This window comes from Pistacia vera, unplaced genomic scaffold, assembly GCF_008641045.1.
Source record: "Pistacia vera cultivar Batoury unplaced genomic scaffold, PisVer_v2 Contig277, whole genome shotgun sequence".
NCBI classification, from domain to species: domain Eukaryota; kingdom Viridiplantae; phylum Streptophyta; class Magnoliopsida; order Sapindales; family Anacardiaceae; genus Pistacia; species Pistacia vera.
Genome location: NW_022196087.1, coordinates 488375 through 515039, shown reverse-complemented (window position 1 = coordinate 515039; position 26665 = coordinate 488375). Strand labels below are relative to the sequence as shown.

General features: G+C 37.1%; 3 protein-coding genes across 3 annotated transcripts; 1 reads left to right on the top strand and 2 right to left on the bottom strand.

The window, feature by feature from the left end:
- The first annotated feature begins 325 nt into the window (after positions 1-325).
- Positions 326-7648, top strand: LOC116133910 (kinesin-like protein KIN-7G). Its single transcript, XM_031419581.1, has 15 exons — positions 326-421; positions 779-958; positions 1276-1732; positions 2108-2197; positions 2292-2392; positions 2509-2622; positions 2700-2781; positions 2864-2931; positions 3025-3087; positions 3191-3315; positions 4139-4475; positions 5332-5448; positions 5541-6587; positions 6729-7042; positions 7138-7648. The coding sequence occupies exons 3-15, from the start codon at positions 1522-1524 to the stop codon at positions 7460-7462; spliced, it is 2994 nt and encodes a 997-aa protein (XP_031275441.1). The 5' UTR covers positions 326-421; positions 779-958; positions 1276-1521; the 3' UTR covers positions 7463-7648.
- Positions 7649-8762: 1114 nt separating this feature from the next.
- On the bottom strand, positions 8763-17793 carry LOC116133922 (protein PHYTOCHROME-DEPENDENT LATE-FLOWERING-like). Its single transcript, XM_031419591.1, has 4 exons — positions 17720-17793; positions 17156-17621; positions 16690-16938; positions 8763-9106 (listed from the first exon to the last, which is right to left on the bottom strand). The coding sequence occupies exons 2-4, from the start codon at positions 17619-17621 to the stop codon at positions 8763-8765; spliced, it is 1059 nt and encodes a 352-aa protein (XP_031275451.1). The 5' UTR covers positions 17720-17793.
- LOC116133921 (protein PHYTOCHROME-DEPENDENT LATE-FLOWERING-like) lies at positions 17675-23011 on the bottom strand. Its single transcript, XM_031419590.1, has 11 exons — positions 22859-23011; positions 21823-21877; positions 21681-21745; positions 21510-21587; positions 21145-21225; positions 20554-20718; positions 20370-20468; positions 19176-20287; positions 18699-18919; positions 18460-18608; positions 17675-17758 (listed from the first exon to the last, which is right to left on the bottom strand). Exons 1-11 carry the CDS (start codon positions 23009-23011, stop codon positions 17675-17677), a joined length of 2262 nt encoding a protein of 753 aa, XP_031275450.1.
- Between the last annotated feature and the right edge of the window lie 3654 nt (positions 23012-26665).

The following is a 26665-nucleotide window of genomic DNA, read 5'->3' as shown; positions in this document are numbered from 1 at the left end:
CATCGTATTGAACATGGACCGGTGGAAATTTAAATATATTTGTACTTTGACGTAAGGAAGGCCAAAAAAAAAAAAAAAAAGTACTATATATTAATAATTTATTAGTTAATGAGGGCGTGATGAGAAATTGTGGCGCAACTTTATGGGCAGATTAGTAATATTAAAAGTTAACGACTTGGTTTAGCGCGGTAGTTTTAATTCAAAGGTTAATATCAAATAATGGAGAAGCCGACGCCATAACCACTCACATTTTTTGCAGGTCTTTAAACAGAATGACTTAAGCATCCTTAACTTTACATTTACATTTTCTTTTAAAAATTTCGAAATCAGATAAAAAGAGAGGGAGAGGGAAGAGTTAGGATCTTCTCTCCGTCTATTTCTCTTTTCCTTTTTCGAAATAACATCACATCTGCATGAGGAGGTGAGATGTGCTTACTTTTGTTTATTTATTTATTTATAATTATTAAAGAATTCATGAAGATTTCATAGTCAATTTTAAAAATATAAGCATTTTCAAGGTTGTGTTTGGTTTTGCTGAGTTTAAATTTGATTTTAATTCTGAATTTTGCAGAGCTTTGTACTCACATTATATCTTAAAATTTTTATGTCAAGAGAATTTATCGTTTGAATGCCAGAAAATTTGAATTTGGTTCATGATATTAATATAGTTATTGTTTTTCTTCATGGTTCAAATTGGTTTTATTATTAAGGTGTGTTTCCTAGATTCTATGTTTGGGATTCTAGCTAATTCATACGCTTTGGATTTTGCTGTCAACAGAAATAAATTTCAGACAACTAAGGAACAGCCAAAAAGACGAATTTTGGAAGAAAACCAAACAAATCATTTACAGTTTGAACGAACAATTCTGCACGGCGCTGCACATGGAGCTAGTGAAGAATAATCTTCACAAAATTACAAACATTCCTTGAAAACGACTGTCATTTTCGTTTCTACTAGGTAAAAATTATTGTATTGCAACTTTTTTTTCTTTTTTAATTATTCAAGGTATTTTATATTAGCGAAGACTTTTGACAGACTGTAATTGGGGACCATACTAGAAAAAGTTTAAATGAATTATTAAATGTCCATAAACAACTGTTTGCTTGTTTGTTTCGTAGAATGATGGTAGCTGATGATTGACGATTTGTGTTTTTATATGACTTGTTTGAGTTAAAAAAAAGTCAAATTAAGATATGGGTGTCTGGGTTGAGATAGAACACAGAGAAAATGGTGGGTGGATTTAGCACTAATCCATGATTAGTTTGTTGATGCAGATGATTGTAAGGTATGAAAAAGTTGAGTGGCCCTTATGTTTTCTAGAAGATCAACACTTGCTTTATTCAACAGAATCTGAATGGTGATTCATTAATTGAATAGTGAAGAAAAAGTTGTGAGGTGGTGAAGAAAAAAGAAGCAAAAGATATACAGTCTAGGTCATAGTACACTGATTTCTTTGTATATGGTCTCATCTTATATATGTTCTTTAGAGTTCGGTTTGTGAAGAAGGGGAAAAGGTGAAGATGGGAGCAGCCAATGAGGAGGAACCCATGCAAGGGCCAAGCAGCAATGTGGAGAGAATTTTTGTTTCAGTTCGATTGCGGCCTTTGAATGAGAAAGAAATTGCAAGAAATGATGCGTCAGACTGGGAATGCATCAACGAAACCACTATCATATACAGGAACAATCTTTCAGTTGCTGAACGGTCCATGTATCCAACTGCCTATACATTTGGTAAGGATTTATTTGAATGTTAAGTTGGTTTAAGTTTCTCAATATGTGAATTTATTAGCAGACTGACCATTGTAATAAGATAGACTTCACCACGTTTTCCATAAGTTTGTCTCATATGGATGTTATTCATTGTCTATGAATTTTTTATGATGGTTCTACCTCCAATCTTTAGTTTCAAGATATATTGTTTTTTTGCCGCATTGAATTTTGTCAACTCTTTTTAAGATTTTAGAAGACTTGAAGTTGGTGTTTGTCGCCACCAAGTTCTATTGACAGATTGCATCTGTTAGCATCTTATCTTCCAAGAATTGGTGTGCTCATACTCTTATGATCTGATTTTTCTGGGCTATTTGTTGGTTTAATTTTTGGTTCTAGATAGAGTGTTTAGCCATGATTGCACTACAAGGAAGGTGTATGAGGAAGGAGCTAAGGAGGTTGCTCTTTCAGTAGTCAGTGGCATAAACTGTGAGTGATATACAGGCTCTTCTCCCTTTGTACAGGTTACATGAACTTTGCCTTGAATTCCATCAACTAAATTTTACATCCACTTATTTTTCAGCAAGTGTTTTTGCTTATGGGCAAACAAGCAGTGGAAAGACGTACACGATGACTGGAATTACTGAGTACAGCATGGCAGATATATATGACTACATAGATAGGGTAATGACAACCTTAATATATTTATCAATTTTCCTTACATGCAATTATGCTCATTTTCACAATTATTCATTGCCCCCTTTTAAAAAAAAAATAATAATTCTGTTTCCTTTTTGTAGCACAAGGAAAGAGAATTCATTTTGAAGTTATCTGCTATGGAGATTTATAATGAATCTGTTAGAGACCTTCTTAGTACAGACAGCAGTCCACTTAGAGTCCTTGATGATCCAGAGGTGATTTCATTATTGGCTAGGTGAACTAAATTTTTTTTTTAATATATTTTACCAAGCTGATATATCAATCTTAATAGAAAGGAACTATTGTTGAGAAACTCACAGAGGAAACTCTGAAGAACTGGAGTCATTTTAAGGAGCTTCTATCCATTTGTGAAGGTAGGGATGGCTTGAAGTAATGTTGTTTTCGCTGTATGTCCCATAAATGTATATTTATATATGCCCTACTGCATTTTGGCAGCTCAAAGACAGATTGGGGAGACTTCTCTGAATGAAACAAGCTCCAGATCTCATCAGATTTTGAGACTGGTAATTTGTGATTTATTTTTACAAAATTTTGTATGTAACACTGCTGGGTAAACTAAATGATATTCCTTCTATTGACCTATGTTTCTGTTTCAGACAATGGAAAGCTCTGTACGTGAGTTCTTTGGCAATGGTACTAGCTGCCTTGCAGCCACTGTGGTATGCAAAATTACATTTTTTCCATGAATGATTTGATTTGTAATATTGCTAAAGCTGAAACAAACATAATTAACATTCTTTTCTTTTTTATTTTCCTTTGCAGAACTTTGTTGATCTTGCAGGAAGTGAACGTGCTTCTCAGGCTTTATCAGCTGGCACACGATTGAAAGAAGGTTGCCATATAAATCGTAGTTTACTGACACTGGGAACTGTTATCCGTAAGCTAAGGTTAGTTTGTGTGCATAAGAGCTTGTCATATGGAAGGATAAATTTCTTCGGATACCTGTCCACTTATATTTAGTGCATTGTAGAAGGAGAACAAAACGCACCAGTAGGAACAACTAAAGTGCATTAAACTACTTGTAACTTTAGTGATGATGCATTTTAATAATGAGAATTGGATGCACCCATAGGTTGAGCAAGTTGCATTCGGTCTTATCTCCTTCGTTGCTCTTGCAGTGATTGCAAAGATCTTCCCATTTTTCCTTCCTCTAATGGGTGTTTCTGAAAAGCTAACAGTTCAACAAAATCCTTAATGGCTGGTTAATTGATGAAAAGTCGTAGTTTTCTGCACTTTGTCATCAAATTTTTTACCTTCTATTTAATTAAAAGTGTATCATGTTGCTATGCTGTGGCAATTCTGTTGTCTGCTTGAAGAAAATGTATTATGCTGTATCACAATACTTAAAAATCATCGCTGATATTTCCTTCTCTGTTCAGTATGTACCTTCTGAGTTCAATATGTTACAACCTGTTAGCCTTAAAACTTTACATAACTTCCTTTTCTTCCAACAGTTTGTAATGTGTTATCAGAAAGTTTAATATGTTGGCATACTGTGATGGATTGACTTATTACATCAGGAACTGCCATATTTCTTTCCTGTAGTTCACTTTAGTTATTAAGAATGTTAGCTCACTCTGGTATTCTTTCTTTCTTTCTTTTAATCCTTTTATTTTAGCATTTGTAACTAAGCTCTAGCATTCAGTGAATATTGAATAATATTATATTATACTTAATATTTATCTATATAGCTTACATGGTTGTATGCAGCAAGGGAAGAAGTGGACATGTTCCTTATAGAGATTCAAAGCTAACTCGCATACTGCAGTCCTCCTTAGGAGGCAACGCTAGAACTGCCATCATCTGTACCTTGAGCCCTGCACGAATTCATGTTGAGCAATCCAGGAATACCCTCTTGTTTGCAAGTTGTGCTAAAGAAGTGGCTACTAATGCACAAGTCAACATAGTCATGTCTGATAAAGCATTGGTAAAACATTTGCAAAGAGAATTGTCTAGATTGGAGAATGAGTTGAGAAGTTCAGGAGCAACTTCTAATATATCTGATTCTGCTGCAATTCTGAGAGAAAAAGACATTGAGATAGAAAAGGTGATTTAATAGTCTCCTAGTACTTAGTACCGACCTTTCAGTACAAAATTATGAAAGAACCATTTTATATCTTACATCAGGACAAACAGCTATATTGTGCCAGTAGGGACACATTATCAAGAGTGATATATGCATGAGGTGTCTAGCTTCTTATTTAGTTATTACCAGTTTCAGGTACTTCTATAAACCAATGAAAATTACATTGCAGATTTCCAACATTTTGAGCCATTATTTCAGTATGTTTTTGATTCAGCTGTGATCCTCCTCCAATTACCACACAGTTATCATTAATGTTGCATACTTTCAAAAATTATACTCGTTTACCTTCATTTCCTTCATGCTTTCTGTTTGTTTATTGATCTTTGTCTCAAACCTTAGGGTTGCCCATTCCTTCGCCTATAACTTTTAACATCTCTGCTTTTCGTTTTCTCTTATAAAGCGTTCAGCTTACTGCAAAAAGTTTTTGGTATCCTTATCATATTGGCATGAAAAAGGTTTAGTCCTCCTCACTTGATTTTAGCTTTGCTTAAGTCTTGGATCAAAGGCCTCTTAGATTCAACAAGTTTTATTATCTAGTTTTTTAGTACTTCTCATTTCTTGATTAATTGTTATTATTAGTAACAACTGTCTTTCTTTAGACAGAGTACTTTGGAAAAGTATACCTGACCTCATATTTCAAGAATACCAAACATCAGCTGAATCGCATCCCTAACTAGTTCGTAATTGACCTTAGTTGATTGGGGTCGGTTGAGTGCTTGGCACATATACCTGACCTCATGCTACAAATTTTTCCGTTCATGTGAGCAGTGAGCGACTTTCTTTTCTTCTAACATCTTGAATTCTCTCTTTCATGCAGCTAAAAAGAGAATTAAGTGAGATGACTCTGCAACGAGACTTGGCTCGCGCTGAGGTTGAGGATCTACTACAAGAGGCCAGAAATAGATCAAATAATACACCTCCAATTGTGGTATATGTATGTGAAGTCTAGTTTTCATCTTAAACATTCCTTTACATCTTCATTCGTCTTTCCATCCCAATTTTAAACTGTCCAATATCCTCATCCAGGCAGGTCTTGATCATCAGTACCCAAAATTGCGAGTGCGAAATTCATTGGATTCTCCAACGTCGGAGACGCCTGTTCTTGGGGACCCTCCCTATCTAGATATCAGTGTTAGATCTTCTGATGCATCTCAGTCCCCAAATGGATACAGCAGGAGTAGTTCCGCTGACAACGACTTCCAAGAGAATTCCCCTGGCTCTTGTTCCTTTCAAGAGGGCAAAGTCACTGTTCCCATCTTCGTTGGAATTGATTTGTCTCAGGAGAACATTGAAGCAGAAATTGACGAAAATGTAGAGGATCTTTACAAGGATGTTCGATGCATTCAGACAGAAGAAAGCTTAAGTAGATATGCAGACTCAAATGTTTCAGAGTCTAGCATTAATAGATATAGAGATTCGAATGTGACATTTGTTGAAGTGAACCCAGCTATCTCTGGATTGACTGAGACTGAGAATGAAGAAGTGAACCCAGCTACCGCTGGATTGAATGAGACTAAGAATGAGAATGAAGAAGTGAAACCAGCTACCTCTGGATTGACTGAGACTGAGAATGAAGATAGAGAAAAGAGAGAGTGGAGGTCGCTGACCTTGAAAGAAGAGAGAGAGTGGAAGAACGTCCTTCCAGATTTTGTTTTTCCAACTCCCAAAAAACCATCTCCACTGCTGCTGGAAGAAGACATGAGTAACTCTAGCATGTTCAAGTTAGGAAGGAGTAGCAGTTGTAAAGCGAGGCTCATGACTAGTGTGTCCTTATATCCATTTGAGAGTGACGAAAAGGATAATAAGACACCTCCAATTGGAATTGAGAAGGATTACGCTGGAAGACCCAGGAATCTACAAAGGAAATTTCCTCCACTGAAATATGCTGTTGACTCTGAGAATTTGTCAAGAGATGGATCTCAGACTTCTGCCAGAAGTGGAGCTTTTGATGAGCTTATTGCACAGAATGTTGAAATTCCAGATGGTGCAGAAAGTTCCAGTGTCAGCACCTCAATTTTGCCTAAGGAGGAATCCACTGATCCTCAGGATGAGAAGCAACTTGCAGATCATGAAGTGAGTGTCTGTTTATTTTTTGACATTATCCTTTATAGTAATATATAGGTACAAGGCATTGCATGCTGAAGTGAAAATTATTTAAAAACTTGAATCCAGTTGTTTATTTTACTTTGGATATGATGCATATAAAAAAAACAGGACGCAGAAAAAAAGCCCATTGAACCTGCAAAGAGTGTGAGAGATGTTGGCTTGGATCCAATGGAAACTGAACTGATAGACCCTTGGAAGTGGCCTGAAGAATTCGAGAGACTCCGAAGAGAGATCATTGAACTTTGGCATGATTGTAATGTCTCACTGATTCACCGGACCTACTTCTTCCTTGTATTTAAAGGAGATAAAAAAGATTCGATGTTCATAGAGGTAGAGCACAAGAGGTTGTCCTATCTCAAGGAAACATTTTCAAGGGGTAATGAATGTGTAGAAGATGGTAAAACTGTGACACGTGATTCAAGGTATAGTGATTGCATTACATTACATGTATCTAAATTTGTTTTACATTTTAATAGCAAAAGTTAATCTTTAATAAGAATTTGGTATTGTTTCTTAGCTTGAAGGCACTACAAAAAGAGAGGTATATACTTAGCCAAAAAATGAAGAAGAAGTTCTCCAAGGAACAGAGACAGAACCTATTCCTGAAATGGGGTATTGGGTTGCAAACAAAGCACAGGAGATGGCAGTTAGCCAATCTCTTATGGAGTGACGCAAAAGACTTGAACCACGTTGCAGAAAGTGCTTCTGTTCTTGAGAAGCTGATTACTTTTGCAAAGCCGGAGCAGGCTTTCAAGGGGATTTATAGTCTCAACTTCGGATCACACCCCTTAAAGAAGAAGTTTAAACTTTGGAGAAGCAATGTTGTGAAGTCTCTCTTGTAAGGTGATTGCTGATCAGCATATAGGGAATGTTTCCTGCCCACTTCTTGATTTCTTAATCTTCACTGATTTTTTTGTATTGTATTTTCTGGTTCTGATGCAGTTGGTTTGTGAAAAAGTTTGTAAATCTCGTTCTACAAAATGATGTATAATTTCAAAGCTAATATCTCAAACTGAGATTTTCCTTTTTCCTGTGTTTAAAAACCTGAATGTCATGAGGTTTTTTGGAGTAAGTGAAAAGATAATGACAGTAATTAGACTTATCCATGAATAAGAGAGAATTTATAATGCAAGGAATTTTCTATTGTCTTTGAAAAACCTGAATGTCATGAAGAGAACATTCCTATTAATGACAATAATTAGACTTATCCATCAAAACAGAACATTCCTTATACAAGGAATATTTCTATTGTGTTTGACAAACCTGAATCTCATGAAGGTTTTTCTCAGAAAACAGAACTGATAAGATAAATCACAATTAATTCGACTTCATCCATCGAAATAGACAAATCTGAGTATAGAATGAAAAGATGACATGAGACATTTATCACAAGGGAATATTATATTGCATCAGAACGTGCGGACAGTAAGTATTTTAAGTAAGATATTGGACACCCAAGCTTTGCCTAAGCATTAGCTTTTATTTACACCATGCAAATCCATAGGAGAATTTGTAATGCTACCAACGGAACCAAGGGTTTAAGTAAGTGACATTCTTTGACTCTTAGAGTTTTGATGCATGTTGTGGAGTGTTATGCCTGGGAAAATAAGGGCTGACGTGGGAAAGTCACGTGAAGAGTGACCTGCTCCCGTCAGAGCAACAAGCACACGTCAGACCTGCCAAATGATATGGAGCCCACACGTGTCCCTTTGCCCTGCAATAAATCGTGCGAAATCAGCTTGGGAAGAGAGCAATGAGATATAAAGCCGGATTATATCCTGACAATTACACCAACCCATGAATTTAATGATGATTACACGCTTCAGTTTGATATAAAATGAAGAAGACCCCTTCATTAAGGGGATTCGGCCATTTTTATACTGAGAAACTCTCTCTCTCTTGTAAACAACACATTTACTTTTCCTAAATCTTCTGTAAGTCAGTCCGCTGTCGCGACCTGACCCACGCTATCAATATCAATACAAATACAAATCAGTGGACGTAGGACTTGCTACCTTAGCATCCGAACCACTTTAAAAACTCTCTTTTCATTTATTTCTCTTTTTTATATTCATTATCATGTGTGTTTATTGGCCAATCAGCGTTACGCATGTGACAATTAGTTGGTGCCAAAAACCAGCATCAACATGGAGTTATTTTTCCATATCGGAGTTGCTTGCTGATGTTTGCTGCTTGGCTAAGATTCATAGAATTTGGAGCCACATTACCCATACTAGATATTGGGGCCATTGGTGCTGACATTCCCGTTAACTGTGTTATCTCCATGGTTGAGGGTGAGCCAACTTGAGATGGTGAAACAACAGCTATGCTAGATTGAGGGGGCCCCAAAATTCTTTGACTCTTGAGTTTTGATGCCATTAATGCTGCTTGTTGTGGAGTTATTTTTCCAGATCGAAGTTGCTGGCTAATAACATTGCTGATGTTTGCTGCTTGGTTAAGATTCATAGAATTTGGAGCCACATTACCCATACAAGATATTGAGGCCATGGGTGCTGACCGTGGAAGCATCTCTCTCTCTCTCCAAACATCCCAGCTAGAAAAACTAGAAAAACACCAAAAACAAGCCAACAACAGCAACTCAATACAACAACAGCTCCAAATCAACCAGAACAACAAACAAAAAGCCTCCAAAAAACTTCAAATCAATCAAATCGCAAAACCCAACAGCAGGTGGAAGGCGGCAATTCACGGCCGACGAATGGCAAGTAACCAGGTATCAAAGCTTGAGGGGTTTTGTAGAGTGGAGGTTGGAGGTTGCAGAGGTGGTGGAAGATTGGATTGTGGCCGTTTGAATCAAGCGTAAATCGACGTAAAACAGCGAAACCCTAATTTGCGGTGGGCGGCGAACGATGGGATGAAAGATGTGGGGATCAAGGGGGTTTTGGTCAGAAGAGGTCGGGGAAGCTAGTGGTGATGACAATGAAGACCAACGACGTCGAATTTCGACCAAATCGACCAGAGACGGTGACACAAGCGGCTAGCTAAAAGTCGCAAATTTTGGCTAAATCCGGCCAAAATACCCGGTCAAAAGGCAAATGGGATATGCAAGAGGCTTGGGTGATGATTTCAGACGGAAAACAATCTTATAGGAAAGAAGGGTAGAAGGGCAGATGGTTGTTCGGTTTGTTAATACCTTAAGTAGGAATCAGAAAGAAGCTAGCTACTGCCTAAGTCCATCAAATGCTGGCTGATTGCTTCCCTTTCCGTAAACCTGCGCTCACACGCTACTAATATTTCTCACCGAGTTCGCTCTCGATTGTTATTGAAGTTTCTTACAGACACAGATGCCTAAGGGAATGAGAAGAAGATGTAATTGGGTTTTCTTGTTTATATGACATAATTACCCTTTAACTATTTTTGAATTGACCATTACATCCTTTCTAAGCTAAAATTAAGGGATAAATATTAACGAAAATTGAGCAATTATCGTTTTGAAAGTTCTCGAATGGTAAATTGAACTTCGGGTTAAAACATGTAATTCAGCCAAAAAAAAAAAAAAAGATCATGTAATTCGAAAAAAAAAAAAAACAACCAAACTTACTTTAATGTGTGTTTAGGTATTTTAAAATTTGTTGACGCTTGATTTTGGACGCCAACGACTTGCACGTGGGAAATGTTGAGCTGACTCAGGAAACATATGTGATGGATCCATGAGATTTGAATATGGAGCTGAGATTATATATGTTGCAGAAAACATAAATAAAAGATTGGCAAGAGGGGTTTTTATAGTGGTTCGGATGCAACAAGCGACTCCTACATCCACTGTTATTTTATTGCTCACTAACTATTTCTATGATTTTGCCCAGAAGGCATACAAAGATGAAGAAATACAGTGTTTACAGAGAGAGAATGAAATGAAGCTCAAATCTCAGCCCAGCCTCCAGCCTCCCTTCTTTGTAAAGAGAAATGCCCATTTATTCCCCCAAACACTCAATGTAATGAGTGTTTTGCAAGTTGCCTTGACACATGGAAGGCTCTCGTCCATTCATCTCTTGAAAGGAGATATAGTTGGTGAGAATATCTTTGAGGAGATATAGTTGGTGAGAATATCTTTGAGGAGATATGGGCTTGGCAGCTGGTACAAGAAGACATTAAATGAGCTGACATAGGCGTGACTTTTGAGGCATAATAGAAGCCCCCCAGTTTTTGAAGTGCGTAATCGCGCTTCAGAAACTAAGTCTTTGATCTGAATTGCTGCAGTCTCAAACTGAAGAGCTCGAACTGAAATCTGTTAGGAAAACGACCTGAAATCTGGTAGGAGCACGACCTGAAAGGTCATAACGAGCTCAATTTGAGCAAAACGAGCTCAACTTGAGAGCAAAACGAGCTCGACCTAAGAGGTCAAAACGAGCTCAATTTGAGGTCAAAACGACCTCGACCTGAGGTCAAAACGACTTCGACCTGAGAGGTCAAAACGACCTTAATCTTAGAGGTCAAAACGAGCTTGACCTGAGAGATCAAAACGACCTCGACCTGAGAGGTCAAAACGACCTCAATGAGCAAAACGACCTTGACCTGAGAGGTCAAAACGACGGTCAAAATGAGCTCGACCTGAGAGATCAAAACGACTTCAACCTGAAAAGATCAAAACGACCTCGACCTGAGAGGTCAAAACGACCTCGACCTGAAAAGGTCATGAAGAGCTCGACCTGAGAGGTCAAAACGACCTCGTCCGGAGAGGTCAAAACGACCTCGACCTGAAAAGGTCATGACGAGTTTGACCTGAGAGATCATAACGAGCTCTACCTAAGAGCACAAGAGATCAGCGATCTCAGCGTTCTGAACACGCGATTTGAAGCTAAAGATCAGCGATCTGAAGCCGAGGATCAGGACGACATGGGCGTGCGATCTGCGATCTGGCCACGCGATTGGAGAACTCTGATGCGTGCGATCTGTGATCTGGCCACGCGATTAGAGAATTCTGATGCGTAATCGAAGAATTCTAACGCGTGCGATCTACGATTTGGCCACCCGATCGAAGAACTCTGACGCGTGCGATTTGGCCACGCGATTGGAGAATTCTAACGTATGCGATCTGCGATCTGGCCACACGATTGGAGAATTTTGATGCAGGTTTGAGATCTGAGCACGCCATTAGGGAACTTGGATGCAGGTTTGAGAATCGGACCTGCATGGGCCACTAAACTGTTGACGCTTGATTTTGGACGCCAACGACTCTCACGTAGGAAACGTTGAGCTGACTCAGGAGACATACGTGATGGATCCATGAGATTTGAATACGGAGCTGAGATTATATATGTTGCAGAAAACATAAATAAAAGATTGGCAAGAGGGGTTTTTATAGTGGTTCGGATGCAACAAGCGACTCCTACATCCATTATTATTTTATTGTTCACTGACTATTTCTATGATTTTGCCCAGAAGGCATACAAAGATGAATACAAAGATGAAGAAATACAGTGTTTACAGAGAGAGAATGAAATGAAGCTCAAATCTCAGCCCAGCCTCCAGCTCCCTTCTTCGTGAAGAGAAATGTCCATTTATTCCCTCAAACACTCAATGTAATGAGTGTTTTGCAAGTTGCCTTGACACATGGAAGGCTCTCGTCCATTCATCTCTTGAAAGGAGATATAGTTGGTGAGAATATCTTTGAGGAGATATGAGCTTGACAGCTGGTATAAGAAGACATTAAATGAGCTGACATAGGCGTGACTTTTGAGGCATAACAAAATTATTTCATAATCTTACTTTTATTTTTAATTATTAAATTTTTTAGATAATAATACCTTTATTTTTTTTTTAAATTACAAAAAAATTTCAAAGACTATTTTATCCTTATCCATGAATAAGAGAACATTCAAATGACAATAATTAGATTTATCCATCAAAACATAACATTCCTAATACAAGGAAATTTCTAGTCTGACAAATCTGAATGACATAAGAGAACATTCCCAATAATGACAATAATTAGAATTATCCATCAAAAGAAAACATTCCTTATACAAGGCACTTTTTTTTTTTTTTTTTTTTTGACCGAAGGTGTTTGGATCAATGTTTTAAAACCCAACCTGGGGTGAAACCCAACAAAGTTGTTGGGTCTCAGGTTGACCTTTTTAACCGATTTGATCGACAGTTAAACCGGTTGACAAAAACTTTTAAAATTCAACAAATAAACCTCTAAAAACTACTATTAAGTCCCTATAGGTTTGAAATTTAGCAAACACACCACAAATACAAATAGGCCGATGACTGGTTGGTGACGGAGACACCCTAAATGCAACCCCAATTGTCTCTTGAGCCTATTTCCCTTAAATTATACCCAAGATTTGGCTGAAATAGGTTCGATTTTGGCCAGATCTCACTGACGCCGACATCGGCATTCTAAGCCAAATCTCATCTACGCCGACGTTGACAACCCTCCCCATCACCCCGAAATTACTCCTCTCTTCCTCCCGACCAAAACCCACCTCACCCCACCCCTGTTAGCCTCGTCAATCACCGGCAAAAGCCGATTGTTGCTGCTGCCAGTTTTATTTGATTTCCAATCGATTTACTCACCGAAAATCAACTTCGTCACCACCATTGCATTCATTGGCACTTTATCTTCAAAAGCCCCAACACCCCGGTCGTCAATTATTTGCCGATCACCCCCCAAATCCTAGGGTTTTGGGTGAATAAGAAAAATATAAACCTGACCCGTTGAAGCTTCCGGGTCCCGGTTAAACCAGCTGGGTCAAGCCGGGTTTTAAAACATTGGTTTTGATTAGCTTACGCGTACCTTAACTAATCTCCTAAAACCCTGAAATTACTGATCAAGTAAGAACTTCAGTGACTACCTTTATTAGCAATCGAGAAAAGACTCGAACTTAAAACCTCTTGAGTAATACACTCAAGAGTCTCTATCGAACCACTCAACCACCCAAAAGAAGTTTTTTTCTATTGTCTTTGACGAACCTAAATCTCATGAAGGTAGCTGGCCTTTATCCATGAAAAGATTCCAAACAAAAGGAATTGTCCTCTTTTCTTTAACACCCATGGATATAATGAAGGTTTCTTCAGAAAATAAAATTTAAAAGTAATAACAACTAGTTACACTTAATCCATCAAAGAGAAAATTAAAAGCCAAGCACGCATGGCAACAGATAAAGTAGATATGAGACTGATAAAAGCAGACATGAGGCATTTATCACAAGGGAATATTATATTGCATCAGAATGTGTGGACAGTAAGTACTACAGTCACATGTTAGTCATCCAAGCTTGCCTAAGCATTAGCTTTTATTTGCACCATGCAAATCCATCGGAGAATTTGTAATGCTACCAACGGAACCAAGGGTTTGAGAGCTCAACTGTGGGCTAGTTGGACAAGGCTCTTGGTTACCAGCACTAATGGCATGCATTGCCCCAGAGCTCAACTGTTGCGGACTCAATGGAGTTCTTTGACTGAGTTGTTGTGGACTCAACTGTTGCTGAGGTTGTTGGTTCAACTGTGTTATCCCCATGGTTGATGGTGAGCCAACTTGAGATGGTGAAACAACAGCCTGCAGAGGTGATGCTGTTTCTTGCGGTGGCTGCTGTGGTGGCTGCTGTAACTGTTGTTGCTGCTGGTGCATTTGGTGTTGTAGCTGTTGCTGAAGTTGCTGATGTTGCTGATGTTGCTGTTGCTGAAGTTGTTGTTGTTGCATCTGTTGCTGCTGTTGTTGGCTCATGTACGGATTTATCCCTGGCATTAACTTTGGCGGCGGCATTGCTGTCCGCTGCATGGGATTCATGTTAGTCCGGTTTAGGTTCTGGCCCAACATTGATGAAAGACCACCGGACCCTGGGAGCATCTGTCTTGCTCCGGACATCCCAGCTATGCTAGNACAATCGATATAAACAAAATGTCAGCAACAAAAATAAATCAAAACAACTAATAAACAAAATATCAGCAACAAAAAATTACCACTGTAGTCGCTTAAGCGATTTCAGATCGCTTAAGAGATCTTGACTCTGCCTCATGCAAGTAAACTGAGAATCTCTTAAGCGATGCAAAAGATCGCTTATTATATTTGTGATTCTGCCTCGACAAGATCGTTTAAGCGATCTGAAATCGCTTAAGCGACCAAGAGTAAACTGAATCAATCGCTTAAGCGATCATGAGTGCGATCATGAGTAAAACAGATTAATCGCTTAAGCAATACAAATGATCGCTTAAGCGACAGTACAAGCAATATTCTCAAACAACGTACCCTTTCTTCACCGGCCTCCTCCTCGTCGCCTGAATCTCGAGCGACTCCTCCTGGCCTGAATTCTCGTCGAAATCCTCCTTCTGGCCTGAATTCTCGCCTGACTCCTCGTCTTCAGAACCGTTTGCCGGTTCTTCCCTCTGATCTTGTGCCGCAGGCGTCTCCTCTGCGTGTGGACCACCTTCACTGATTGAATGATCCACCGGAGCAGTCATTGAACTGCTTGCGCCACCGGAATCTAGGATTCGAAGTAGCGTTGGGTTTTCCTTGTCCTTATGAGTGTCAGCCATGGTTTTGGATTAAATTTGGTGTCAAAGTTTGCAGTTTCGATCGAAAATGTGGACTGTATCGCCGGAAATCGCACAGATTCCGTTTAGGGTTAAGGAAATCGATTTTAGGGTTCAACAAATCGATCGAAAATAGCGACTATATCACCGAAAATCGCAATTGTATTCGGTTTAGGGTTCAAGAAATTGATTTTAGGGTGCAAATTTGTGCAGGTTCGATCAAAAAAATCGCATCTCCCTTTGGTTCAAGAAATCGCTTTTTGCCCTAATGAATTTCGATTAAACGAGGTGAATAATGGGGCTTGTTTTGAGAAATTTCGAATTTTAAAAACTTTCATTATTTCTAATTCGGCCCACATATGTTTTTATCTTTTCATTTTAACCCATTTTACGTGTTTAATTATTCCTAACTATGCCACATCATCTTCTCTAAATTAAAAAAAAAATGAAAAACAGTTTCAAGACTATTTTCTTAAATCGAAACTTGGGATGGCCGAGCAACTAAATTTTCTCAAATCTCATGAAGGTAGTTGGCCTTTATCCATGAAAAGATTCCAAACAAAAGGAATTATCCTCTTTTCTTTAACACCCATGGATATAATGAAGGTTTCTTCAGAAAATAAAATTTAAAAGATAATAACAACTAGTTACAATCCATCAGAGAGAAAATTAAAAGCCAAGCACGCATTACAACAGATAAAGTAGATATGAGACTGATAAAAGCAGACATGAGGCATTTATCACAAGGGAATATTATATTGCATCAGAATGTGTGGACAGTAAGTACTACAGTCACATGTTAGTCATCCAAGCTTGCCTAAGCACTAGCTTTTATTTACACCATGCAAATCCATCGGGGAATTTGTAATGCTACCAACGGAACCAAGGGTTTGAGAGCTCAACTGTGGGCTAGTTGGACAAGGCTCTTGGTTACCAGCACTAATGGCATGCATTGCCCCAGAGCTCAACTGTTGCGGACTCAATGGAGTTCTTTGACTGAGTTGTTGTGGACTCAACTGTTGCTGAGGTTGTTGGTTCAACTGTGGTATCCCCATGGTTGATGGTGAGCCAACTTGAGATGGTGAAACAACAGCCTGCAGAGGTGATGCTGTTTCTTGCGGTGGCTGCTGTGGTGGCTGCTGTAACTGTTGTTGCTGCTGGTGCATTTGGTGTTGTAGCTGTTGCTGAAGTTGCTGATGTTGCTGATGTTGCTGTTGCTGAAGTTGTTGTTGTTGCATCTGTTGCTGCTGTTGTTGGCTCATGTACGGATTTATCCCTGGCATTAACTTTGGCGGCGGCATTGCTGTCCGCTGCATGGGATTCATGTTAGTCCGGTTTAGGTTCTGGCCCAACATTGATGAAAGACCACCGGACCCTGGGAGCATCTGTCTTGCTCCGGACATCCCAGCTATGCTAGATTGAGGGGGCCCCAAAATTCTTTGACTCTTGAGTTTTGATGCCATCAGTGCTGCTTGTTGTGGAGTTATTTTTCCAGATCGAAGTTGCTGGCTAATAACGTTGCTGATGTTTGCTGCTTGGTTATGATGCATAGAATTTGGAGCCACATTACCCATACTAGATATTGAGGCCATGGGTGCTGACATTCCCGTTCCTCCTAATCCCCTTGCACTTCCCATACTCATAGCATTGCTCAAGCCTCCAAGCCCAACCATGTTATTTCCCATGTTTCCCATACCTACAGTAGGGCTAAGTCCCATCATCAGTTTCCTTTGCATTTGTGTCTGTTGTTGTTGTTGCTGTTGCTGTTGTGGCTGCAACATCTGAAGTTGGACGGCTGACGGTTTGTTGTTGACCATACCTGCGGAAAATCATGAAATCAGCTAAGATATTTTGTTCTATCCATTTCTGATTCTGTGACATACCTAATTCAAATTTCTAACTAGCTAGTTAATTTCAAACTAGTTTAAAGTTGTATCTTATTCTTTTATGCTTATCCATTAGTTGTAAAGTGCCTATAAATATGTATTTCATTGTACAGAATTTATATAAATGAAAAATACCGTCGCTTATATTACCCAATTGCATGTTTGCATTCAAGTTTGAGACTGAATTTGGCCCAAGCATTATTGATCTCTGAAACTGTTGTTGTGGCTGCTGCATCAAGGGGTGATGGTTTGGAGGTTGCTGTTGTTGCTGTGGTTGCTGTGACTGAACTGATTGTTGTGGGTCAAGCTGCTGTGGCCTCAGAGGCATTGAAACTCCGGACATGAGTCCTTGAGACATCTGTACAGCATGAGGGTTTCCAGGAGGAAGCATCCTGGTGCTTGCTAGAAGATTCTGTGATGAATTTAAACCATTACTTGGCTTTGCAACTTCGTTGGATATTGCCTGACCAGAAACTGCTTCGGCATACTGCTGCATATCAGCTCCTGAATTATTATTTGGTGAAACTCCACTACTAGGTGGGCCGCTTGACATAAAACTCATACGTGTGGGTTTTATTTGTAAATGATCTTCCATATGACATCCCTCACGTGTCATCTGCATAAGACAAGAAGATCTAAATTAAACCAAAATTCAGAGATACCATGAAATCATAAGTTTCGTTCTAAACAGCAAAGCCATTTTCTAGAACTTACCAGTGAGCTAAATTGTGCCGCAAGCAAATCAGCCGAGTGCTGTTACAAGGATTAATCAAATTCATATGTCAGAACAACAATAATAATTACAGATGGCAGAAGGTCAACACTTGTAAAGGTTATCATCGATGATAAAATACATAAACAATTAACAACCATTGATCATCATCTATAATAACTAACATTATTCATCAACAATTAATAACTACCAAAATTTACAACAATAAACTTAAACAATTATGCAATAAAATATTACAACCTTGAATCATCATATGTAATAACTAATATTGATCATCAACTATAGTAACAACCAACAAAATTTAAATCAACAAAATATGACCACCTTGAACTTTCACCAACTATATCTACTAATTAAATCAAATCAAATGATTAACAGGTTAAAGCGGTCATCCAAGTGAAAAATTATTTTTAAACGAAATATACATCACATTTATTAAACCAAAGTATAATCAAAATTAAATTTAGTATTCGATCAAGTAAATTGAGCTTAGCTGTATTTATTTTCTCTATTGTTAATCAAAAAGTACATGCTCAGATCATATATAATATAAAATACATTGCATCTAAAACAAGCATTTAATATTCATGTTTCACTACTCCAAATCCTTAGTTTTGAGAAGATAATTGATTTTAAAATACCTTTTTATTTCATAAATAAAATAAATTAACTTTTCAGCTTCTAGACTAATGGAAATGCGTAATTTATGAAGAAAACTTACCGTATTGGGTAATATAGGAAGATATTCCTCCACGGCCAGAATATCACCTTCTTCTTTGTCTCCACAATACATTGCTACAGTGCCATCATTTACCTTCTCCAACATGACCATTCTAGTTCGTAACCGATGAACAATAGATACAACATTTCCTGAAAGCAAAAGATGAAGCTTAGTCAGATAGAAGAAATGATTAGATATTGGAAAAGACCAAAAATCCAACAAGAAATTGAACAACAGACCTTGAAGTATACGTTCTGGGTTTACAAAATTTAAGACTCTGTATTTGGAGATATTCATACTGCCACCAAGCAATGACTTCGATAATGGCCTCAACTCATCTTTAAAATCCTCGTTATTTGAAACACTGTTGAGACAAGCCAACAGATTTTGGGCTGAATATGAATTTGGCTTTCTCATCTGATAATCATCAACTTTATTCTTTCTAGAATTAAGTTGATATCTGAAAATACAACCAAACAAAATAGAAAATAATGAGCAAGATGAAATTACTTATAAAGAAAAACTATCAAATTCATGAAATATAAAAATTTAAGTTATTATTGACGCTTTTAATTATACGCGTTATGCAATTCAAATATTTCCATTTCATTCCATTAAACCTTTGATGTTCTTATGCAGAATCAGAAAAACAACACAGACAAAGTAAACTATTATGATGCAATACATGTCTGAGATTGGTAGAATCAATATTATACCTCATGACCACATTTTCTATTTTCGAAAACTTATCGAGGATGGATTGATCACTCAAAGGTGGTGTTCCAACTGAAGGACTATTTGCATTAAGTGGAACACTAATATTACTAACACTAGCTGGAGACCCAACTCCACTAATTCCTGGGGTCTTAGGGAGAGAATTTGATCTTCTTTTAGCTGCAGTTTGAACCTGATGTTGACGCTGCATTGATTCATTTGCACTAGATACAGCAGGAACCGAGGTTACCACAGACTTTTCCTTGTGCGATGCAAGTGAAGCAGATGTTGCAACAACTCCAAATTGTGGTCCAACTGAACCACTTGAAAATTCTCCTGACTTTGAAGACAATGGAGATTGAGGCAAAGCCCCAGAAGACAACCGTGGACTTTGGGTTGTTTTTCTTTTTTGGAACTGATCCTCCTTTCTTGAATCTTTTTCAACATGTTGAACCATATTATTCCATGGCTGGGTGAAACTAGTCCTCATAAATGCATGCTGCGGTAATCTTTGTTGAAGTCGTGATTGTTGAGCTTCCAAATGACTAGCATCTGATCCCACTACTGGTTGCTCTAACAATGTCTTCTTCCAATTTACATCAACTCCATGGAGATTGTCCATAGATGTCCCAGTGTGCGGATGTTGAATTCCATCAGGGGCTAAGAGGTTAAGCCTAGCTCTCTTATTATAACTGGATAACGGAGACAATGGTCCATCTTGACTCTCCCTTTTCGCCTGAAAAGTAGTAGAGTTCATATTTTCAGCATATGAGATCATCTCTTGTCCAACAGACGAAGCTCCAGATGGATTGACAACAGAACTTGGCCCATGATCTTGCATACCTGGTATCCCAACCCCAATTTGATACCTTGATTGTTGGGTTACTAGAGGTACTAATGGTATAGAAGCATCAGGTACAAAATTTTTATGCTTCAATGGTAACAACTGATTTGAAACCAGATTTTGAGCAGTCATATTCACATTGACATGTGGCATCATAATGTCAGAAATCCCAGACTCTTCCACCCTGCCATGGGAGCTTTCTGGCACTCTACTAGCTTCTCGCATCTGCCTGAATCTCTTTTTTCGTAGACTTCTCACAGATAAATCAAGCTGCAAGCGAAGATATCAGAGTTTAGAAACATATAACAAATTCCTCTATCGATAACTATAACGTGACAATATAATTTGTTACCTTTTCGTTAACTGGATTGGTAGAAAGCCTATCCAATTTGGGAGTAGGATCTAGACAAAGTTGTGGGTTCATAGCATTCACTATCTCAGACTCCACATCCTGTAGCCAAAAGTTGATATTGCATCATAACCTCATGAGATGATAGAAATTTTATGTCATGGACAAGAGTGAAAATAATGCTTACCATCAAATCAGCGTATGACCAAGAATCGTCCAAGACCAAAGAGACATCCTTCACTACATTCTCCAAAGTCACCCTAAGGCGTACTTTCTTAACAATAGGGAATCCAGGCATAGGTGAACTAGATGTAGATCGTTGCTCAGATTCAGACTTTCTATAATCTCGCACCTGTAATCCCCAAATCATAAATGTGAGCAGTATGATATGTACATTTTTGTCACTTCTAAATTAATTAGATGTTAAAAAGTACTTATGCTTAGCAAAGTAAATATTGGATGGTATCAAACATGTGACAAGATCAGTTTGTTTAGACCAAAAAACCTTCATCAAGAGATCCTCAATTTTATATAAAAATTTTAAATTTAAAAATTTTAAAAAATTAAAAGAACACATAAACAAATAAAAAGATTAGATTCTTCTGTAAAAATATAAGAATTTTTTTTTTTTAAATTGAAATTAGAATTTTGAACTCATAGAAAAATACATAAATATGTATATATAAACCAAAAAAAAAAAAAAACCAACACATTTAAATTAGCCTACCCATACAATGTAGGTCAATACTAGGTAACATAATATAACTAAAAAACTTACCTCACACACAAGTGTTCCACCAACATATTTGCCAGAAATACTATCCGGAAAATCTATAGGCAATTGGCCAGACTCCATAGCCTTAAATTACATTTATACATAAAGGAAAGAAAAGTTAGTAAAAAGTTGTGAAAAAGTACGAAAATGTAGAGCATTATTATATTATAGATAATGATTTTTAAGAATGTAATATAAATCTAAGTTCCAAGATGAGCATGCCCAATAAATGTTGACATAAAAGAATAACAAATAGAATATCACCACGCGACACAAATGCAACTATATTCTTTGAAGAAATTTCTAAGAGTACTAATCAAGAGAAATCACCTAAGAGAATAAATTAAAGGAAATAATAAGATACTTACCACTAAAAAGATATCAGAAGCTTTATCATACGGAAGTAACTTTTTTGGAGCTTCTTGAACTTGATGCACAGCTTCTTTCTGACAATCCAAAATTAGATGAGCTTAAGACCAATACATTAGAAATAGTCCTTTTCAATTTACTCTCTAAAATTAATGTTGCTTTCAACAAACCTCCAAGGGTTTTTCAATAAAGAATCCATCTGGGTACAGGTTCAATATAACAGAAACTTCATGACCTGCCAAAAAAGAAAAAAGCAACAAACTCAAGATCCAATTATAAGAGATAACCATGTTAACTAACAATGAATCTAACCTGCAGCTATGCCAAACCCTTCATTGCAATGAGATACTCCACCAACATCCTCTCCCTAAATCACAGAAAATCATAGGTGAGTAAATAAGCTGTGTGCAATAGTATAATTTAAGTTTGAATCAAATAGAAACTTGGAATCTATTAATTGCAATAAAAGGTGGCATATATTTATGCAATATAATATTATTTTTTTCAAAATAAGAGGGGATTAAAAAAAAAAAAACTTAATATTCTCATCTCACGCATCTGTTGATATAGATTCCAAAAACGAAACTTTTTGCTAAAAGTGAAAATTGCTAGTCTTCGGTTCAGTTAAACTATCCACAGTTTTTGGTTCCTTGAATACCAAAAAGTTTAATTACTTACTTGTCCTGAGTTCTCTCATCACTCAACTCGAGCATAATGAAAAGATCACCAATAAAATGAAGCCTATAAAAGTTTTAATCAGAAGTCTGATAACACACTAAATTTCTGTATACTATCTGTTGAAGTCACTTGATAGAGCATGAAAAATAACTTTTAATGAGAAATAGCTTTGAAAAACCATATTCAACAATAATATGATTCCACTTCTATGCCAAAATAAATAAACAATATTAACATAACAAATAATTTGGAGTTACACCATACACAAACTACAAAAAATGACAATGTAAAAATTATATTAATAGTTTAATCACAAGGAAATTGAAAGTTTGGGATCTTATATTTTAAGTCATCAAGTATCACCATCAAAATTGGGAAAAAAAAAAAATTAAACAAGTGAAAACTCAAAATCAACCAAATTAACCTCTTCAAGTTAAGGGGACTTGCTACTGCCCAGAACCATTATCACAACCAAAAGTTTCAATAATCCACAGCATTATTGGGGTAAGTTGCAACTATACTAGTAACATGCAACGGTTATGTGACAAACGAAAAAAAAGTAAAGCTACCTAATTTCAGTTAAATTTAAACTATATAGTAAAATATTTATTTTCTTCCTCTTTCATACAATTTAATTTCAAAGACACTTCTTCAATTTCAAAAAACTTACCTCTGGCTTTAGAGTTCGAGCTCTTTGCCTTGAATTCTCCGAAACATCATCTATACAAGCCTCTGAAACTTTAGTTGTACAAGTCTCTGATTCAACAGAAGGTTCCGGACGATACCTTTTACCTTTCGTTGTAAGCTTAAACGAAAAACCCATAATTTATCCACGGATCTAAAAACTATATCTTTTGGATCATGAGAAGAAGAAAGGAAAATCTCGGAAAGGTTTATTTTTTAGGCGGTAACTAAATAGCCACTTGAGGTATATTGATAAATTTATGTTTTTCGAGACTTTAATTGCAAGAATTAGAGGGTACGACTGTTTGGATAGCGAGAAAACTGAGGGAAAATAAGAGAAAAAGTCGATTAAAAACATAAATTAAAAAACATTAAATTCATCTGCAGGGTCCTGGGAGCTCAATTGAGACGACCCAGACGGGAGTTTCCAAGAAATTGAGGTTGTACAGATATTTGGATAGAGAGAAATTGTGGGAAACATAAGGAAAGTAGACAAGAACGCAGGAACCCTAAGAGAAAAACCAGATAGTAGTTTAAGAAGACTTAAAAAATTTAATTGAATTGAGAATGAGAAAGAGACGCGGGTAGCTCTAAAACTGTTTATGCGAACTTCTGTTTCGGCAGGAGCTCGTACGGGAAAGGCTTCGGGTTTGCAGTTTGGACCATATGACCTGTGTGTTCTGTCTGTTTTTAGTTTTAGTTAAAGCCTAAGTCAGTTTGGGTTTTTTTTTTTTTCTTTTTTTTTTTTTTTTTTTTTTTGGGCGATCACATGTTCCCACCGAATTTTGACTAAACCAGTTATCCAAAGTTTAAAAAACGAAATTACCACTTTTCGTTATATTTGTCCGTTAAGTTTAATTGAATAAGGATAGGATGGTAAATTAAAAAATAGTCAAATGGTAATTATGTCACTTTACCCCTGTGTATATAAACAAGAAAACCTTCTTCTCAGTTCCCCCTCCTCCTATCTTCATCTCCCAATCACCAATTCACATTGACCGAGACCTGATTCCGGTCAAATCGCACCCGATCGGATGCGATTTAGCCAAAATCGCACCCAACCAGATACGAGCCTAAGAAAGAAAGTGCAGGTTTGGCATCCATGTCTATAAGAAACTTCAATAACAATTGAGAGCGAACTTGGTGAGAATATCAGTAGCTTGCGAGTGCAGGTTTACGAAAAGGGAAGCAATCGGCCAACATTTAATGGAGTTAGGCAGTAGCTGCTTATTTCTGATTCCTACTTAAGGTATTAACAAACCGAACAACCATCTGCCCTTCTACCCTTCTTTCCTATAAGATTGTTTTCCGTCAGAAATCATCACCCAAGCCTCTTGCATATCCCATTTGCCTTTTGATTGGGTTTTTGGTCGGATTTTAGCCAAAACTCATGACTTTTAGCCAACCGCTTGCGTCACTGTCTCTGGCCGATTTGGCACCGTTGGTCTTCCTCGTCAACACCACCAGCTTCCGCAACCTCCTTTGATCAAAATCCCTTTAATCCCCGCATCTTTCATCCCATCATTCGCCGATCGTGGCAAATTAGGGTTTTGCTGTTTTACGTAATTTAAGCTTGATTCCTACGGCAAAAACCCAATCTTCCACTACCTCTACAACCTCCGACCCTCACTCACAAAACCTTCCATCCCATGCCGAATAAGATCTGATTTGGATTCAAGAGAATAGGGTACTTTTGTCTTTCCAATGACTATCAATGTCATTATATATTTTACTAACATATATTAACGAAAAGTGGTAATTGTCGTTTGAAGCTTTTCGAGAGTAAACTGTCCTTAGGGCAAACTTCGGGTGGGAGGATGTTGTTTGCCCCTTTTTTTTTTTTTTTAATTAAAGTGTTATGTGGATGTCGCAAGGAATTGCCTTGATTTAAAATAGATCCTTTTTTTAGTTAAAGCATTTCTCAATATAAAAATATTCTATTAAATCATATATTTATTAATTTTTACACCACCCATCAAAGATAATCAGCAATGAACATCCAACCAAGTTTTTGCATTTGGTTAAGTTTTAATTGTTCAGTCTCTTTTGAGACTTTAGAAAATATATTATTAAACTTTAAGCTACAGTATCCCAAATGAGCCTTTAGTTTTATTTGTGTATGATTAATCTTAAAAAGAACCTTCTATTTATCAAGATATCATATCTATTTACATATTTAATCATTTTTTTCTCCTAAGAAAAGGTTGAACCAATTTTTACTGCTTGTCACTAATTTTATTTTCAAAGTAATCTTCCTTAATGCATTAATTTGTAGGCATCAGCGTTTAAATTTATTCTTTTAAGTCATAAATTAGAGTAAACGACTTTTTTCTACCCAAATATGGTTTATGATACTTTTTCACTACGAACTTTTAAAATAACACTTTATTATCAAATTTATATTATGTTTCTGATTCTGATTCCGACATCGTTGCGCCCTCACACCACCATCATTCTCTTCATCGATCATCATTCATCGAAACCCTTCAAACCTTATTTTTGTCAATCCACCAATCATCGATAATCGAGCGATTAGGGTTTGCATAGCTCCCCCCTCCCAAGTTAAATTCCGATAAATCTCAACCACCAAATTCAACTTTCCACCACCAAAAGACTCATCGCCTCCCCTCTTCAAAAGCCCCAATAGCTTGGACCGAGTTTTCTCTCTGTTTGTCGCCGATATAAATTTAGGTAGTAAAGGGGTGTTTAAAAAAGTTTGTGGGTAAAAAATGTCATTAAACCATTATGGGGGGGGGGGGGGGGGAGTGGTTAACTCCATAAATTACTCCAAATCTAAATTCAATGCATGTGTATATATATATTATATAGCTGGAACAGTTTTCTCTTATTTGTCACCGGAATATAAATTTGGGTTTTAAAAGTTTGTGCCATAAATTACTCCAAATCTGAATTACAATGATATATATAATAACCACCATTAATTAATTAACATTTGATTTGGAGCTGATTTAGTTTTGCGCTCCCCTTGAAAATAGCATACACATAACAACACAAAATGAGGTTATATAAAGTGATTCGATTAAAAGATGGGTGGGTGTGGGAAGTTTTAGAAGGAGAAGAAGAGTGTGTAAAGGAAAGGAGAATGGCCACACCAGAACAAAAGGTGGCAATAGCAAAGCCAAGGAGTTAAAGGGCTTATGGGGATGGACCAAAGCAATCCAAATACTCTATGTTGCTGGGCCTTTCAATGAATCACCTTCAATTGGATTTCCAACCTTTGATTATCATTGTAACTCTTGGTTGAAACCCAAAAACAATAAGCATTATGCCACTATGTATGTATTATATGTTTGGTTGGTGGGAAAATGGAGAAAAGTGGAAGTAAGTTTTCTGGGTCTGATTTTTTTTTTTTTTTTTTTTTATTGAATCTGAAATTCATTCTAGTAGAATTCTGAGCTAGGATTCATGAAAGGTTTCTGGGTTTAATTTATTTTGTATTGTTGAAATTTATCTTCTAAAAATTTCGAAGCTTAGATTGAAAAAAAGTTGTACTAGATTTCGGAGATTTAAATTATATGTGATTTAAGCATTTGTTGTTTGATATCAAAGCTAAAAATGAGGATAGAGAAGTATTTTAAAGGCGATGAAGAGGTGTTGCTAGCGATTCTTGAAGCAATATCGCAGAGGAGGTTGACTAGAAGCATGATGACACATACGATAAGTTGGTAGAAGAACTGCAGATGAGTTGGTAGATGAGTATGGATACCTGCGGGTCCACCCATACCCGCATAAGGTAGGATCCAGGTCTAATATTTTGGACATGTTTAGAACC

Bases quoted from the DNA above. Each gene is read 5' to 3' on its own strand.
- LOC116133910 (XM_031419581.1), top strand. From the start codon at position 1,522: ATGGGAGCAGCCAATGAGGAGGAACCCATGCAAGGGCCAAGCAGCAAT. The intron at 2,393-2,508 runs GTAATGACAACC...TCCTTTTTGTAG, and splicing joins TATATGACTACATAGATAGG to CACAAGGAAAGAGAATTCAT. The intron at 5,449-5,540 runs GTATGTGAAGTC...ATCCTCATCCAG, and splicing joins CACCTCCAATTGTGGTATAT to GCAGGTCTTGATCATCAGTA.
- LOC116133922 (XM_031419591.1), bottom strand. From the start codon at position 17,621: ATGACACGTGAGGGATGTCATATGGAAGATCATTTACAAATAAAACCC. The intron at 16,939-17,155 runs GTAATATAAGCG...GATTTTCCGCAG, and splicing joins GAATGCAAACATGCAATTGG to GTATGGTCAACAACAAACCG. The intron at 9,107-16,689 runs GTAATGTGGCTC...TATCTTGTATGG, and splicing joins GGCCTCAATATCTAGTATGG to GTAATGTGGCTCCAAATTCT.
- LOC116133921 (XM_031419590.1), bottom strand. From the start codon at position 23,011: ATGGGTTTTTCGTTTAAGCTTACAACGAAAGGTAAAAGGTATCGTCCG. The intron at 21,226-21,509 runs GTAAGTATCTTA...ATGTAATTTAAG, and splicing joins CTTCTGATATCTTTTTAGTG to GCTATGGAGTCTGGCCAATT. The intron at 18,920-19,175 runs GTATAATATTGA...TTGTATTTTCAG, and splicing joins ATAGAAAATGTGGTCATGAG to ATATCAACTTAATTCTAGAA.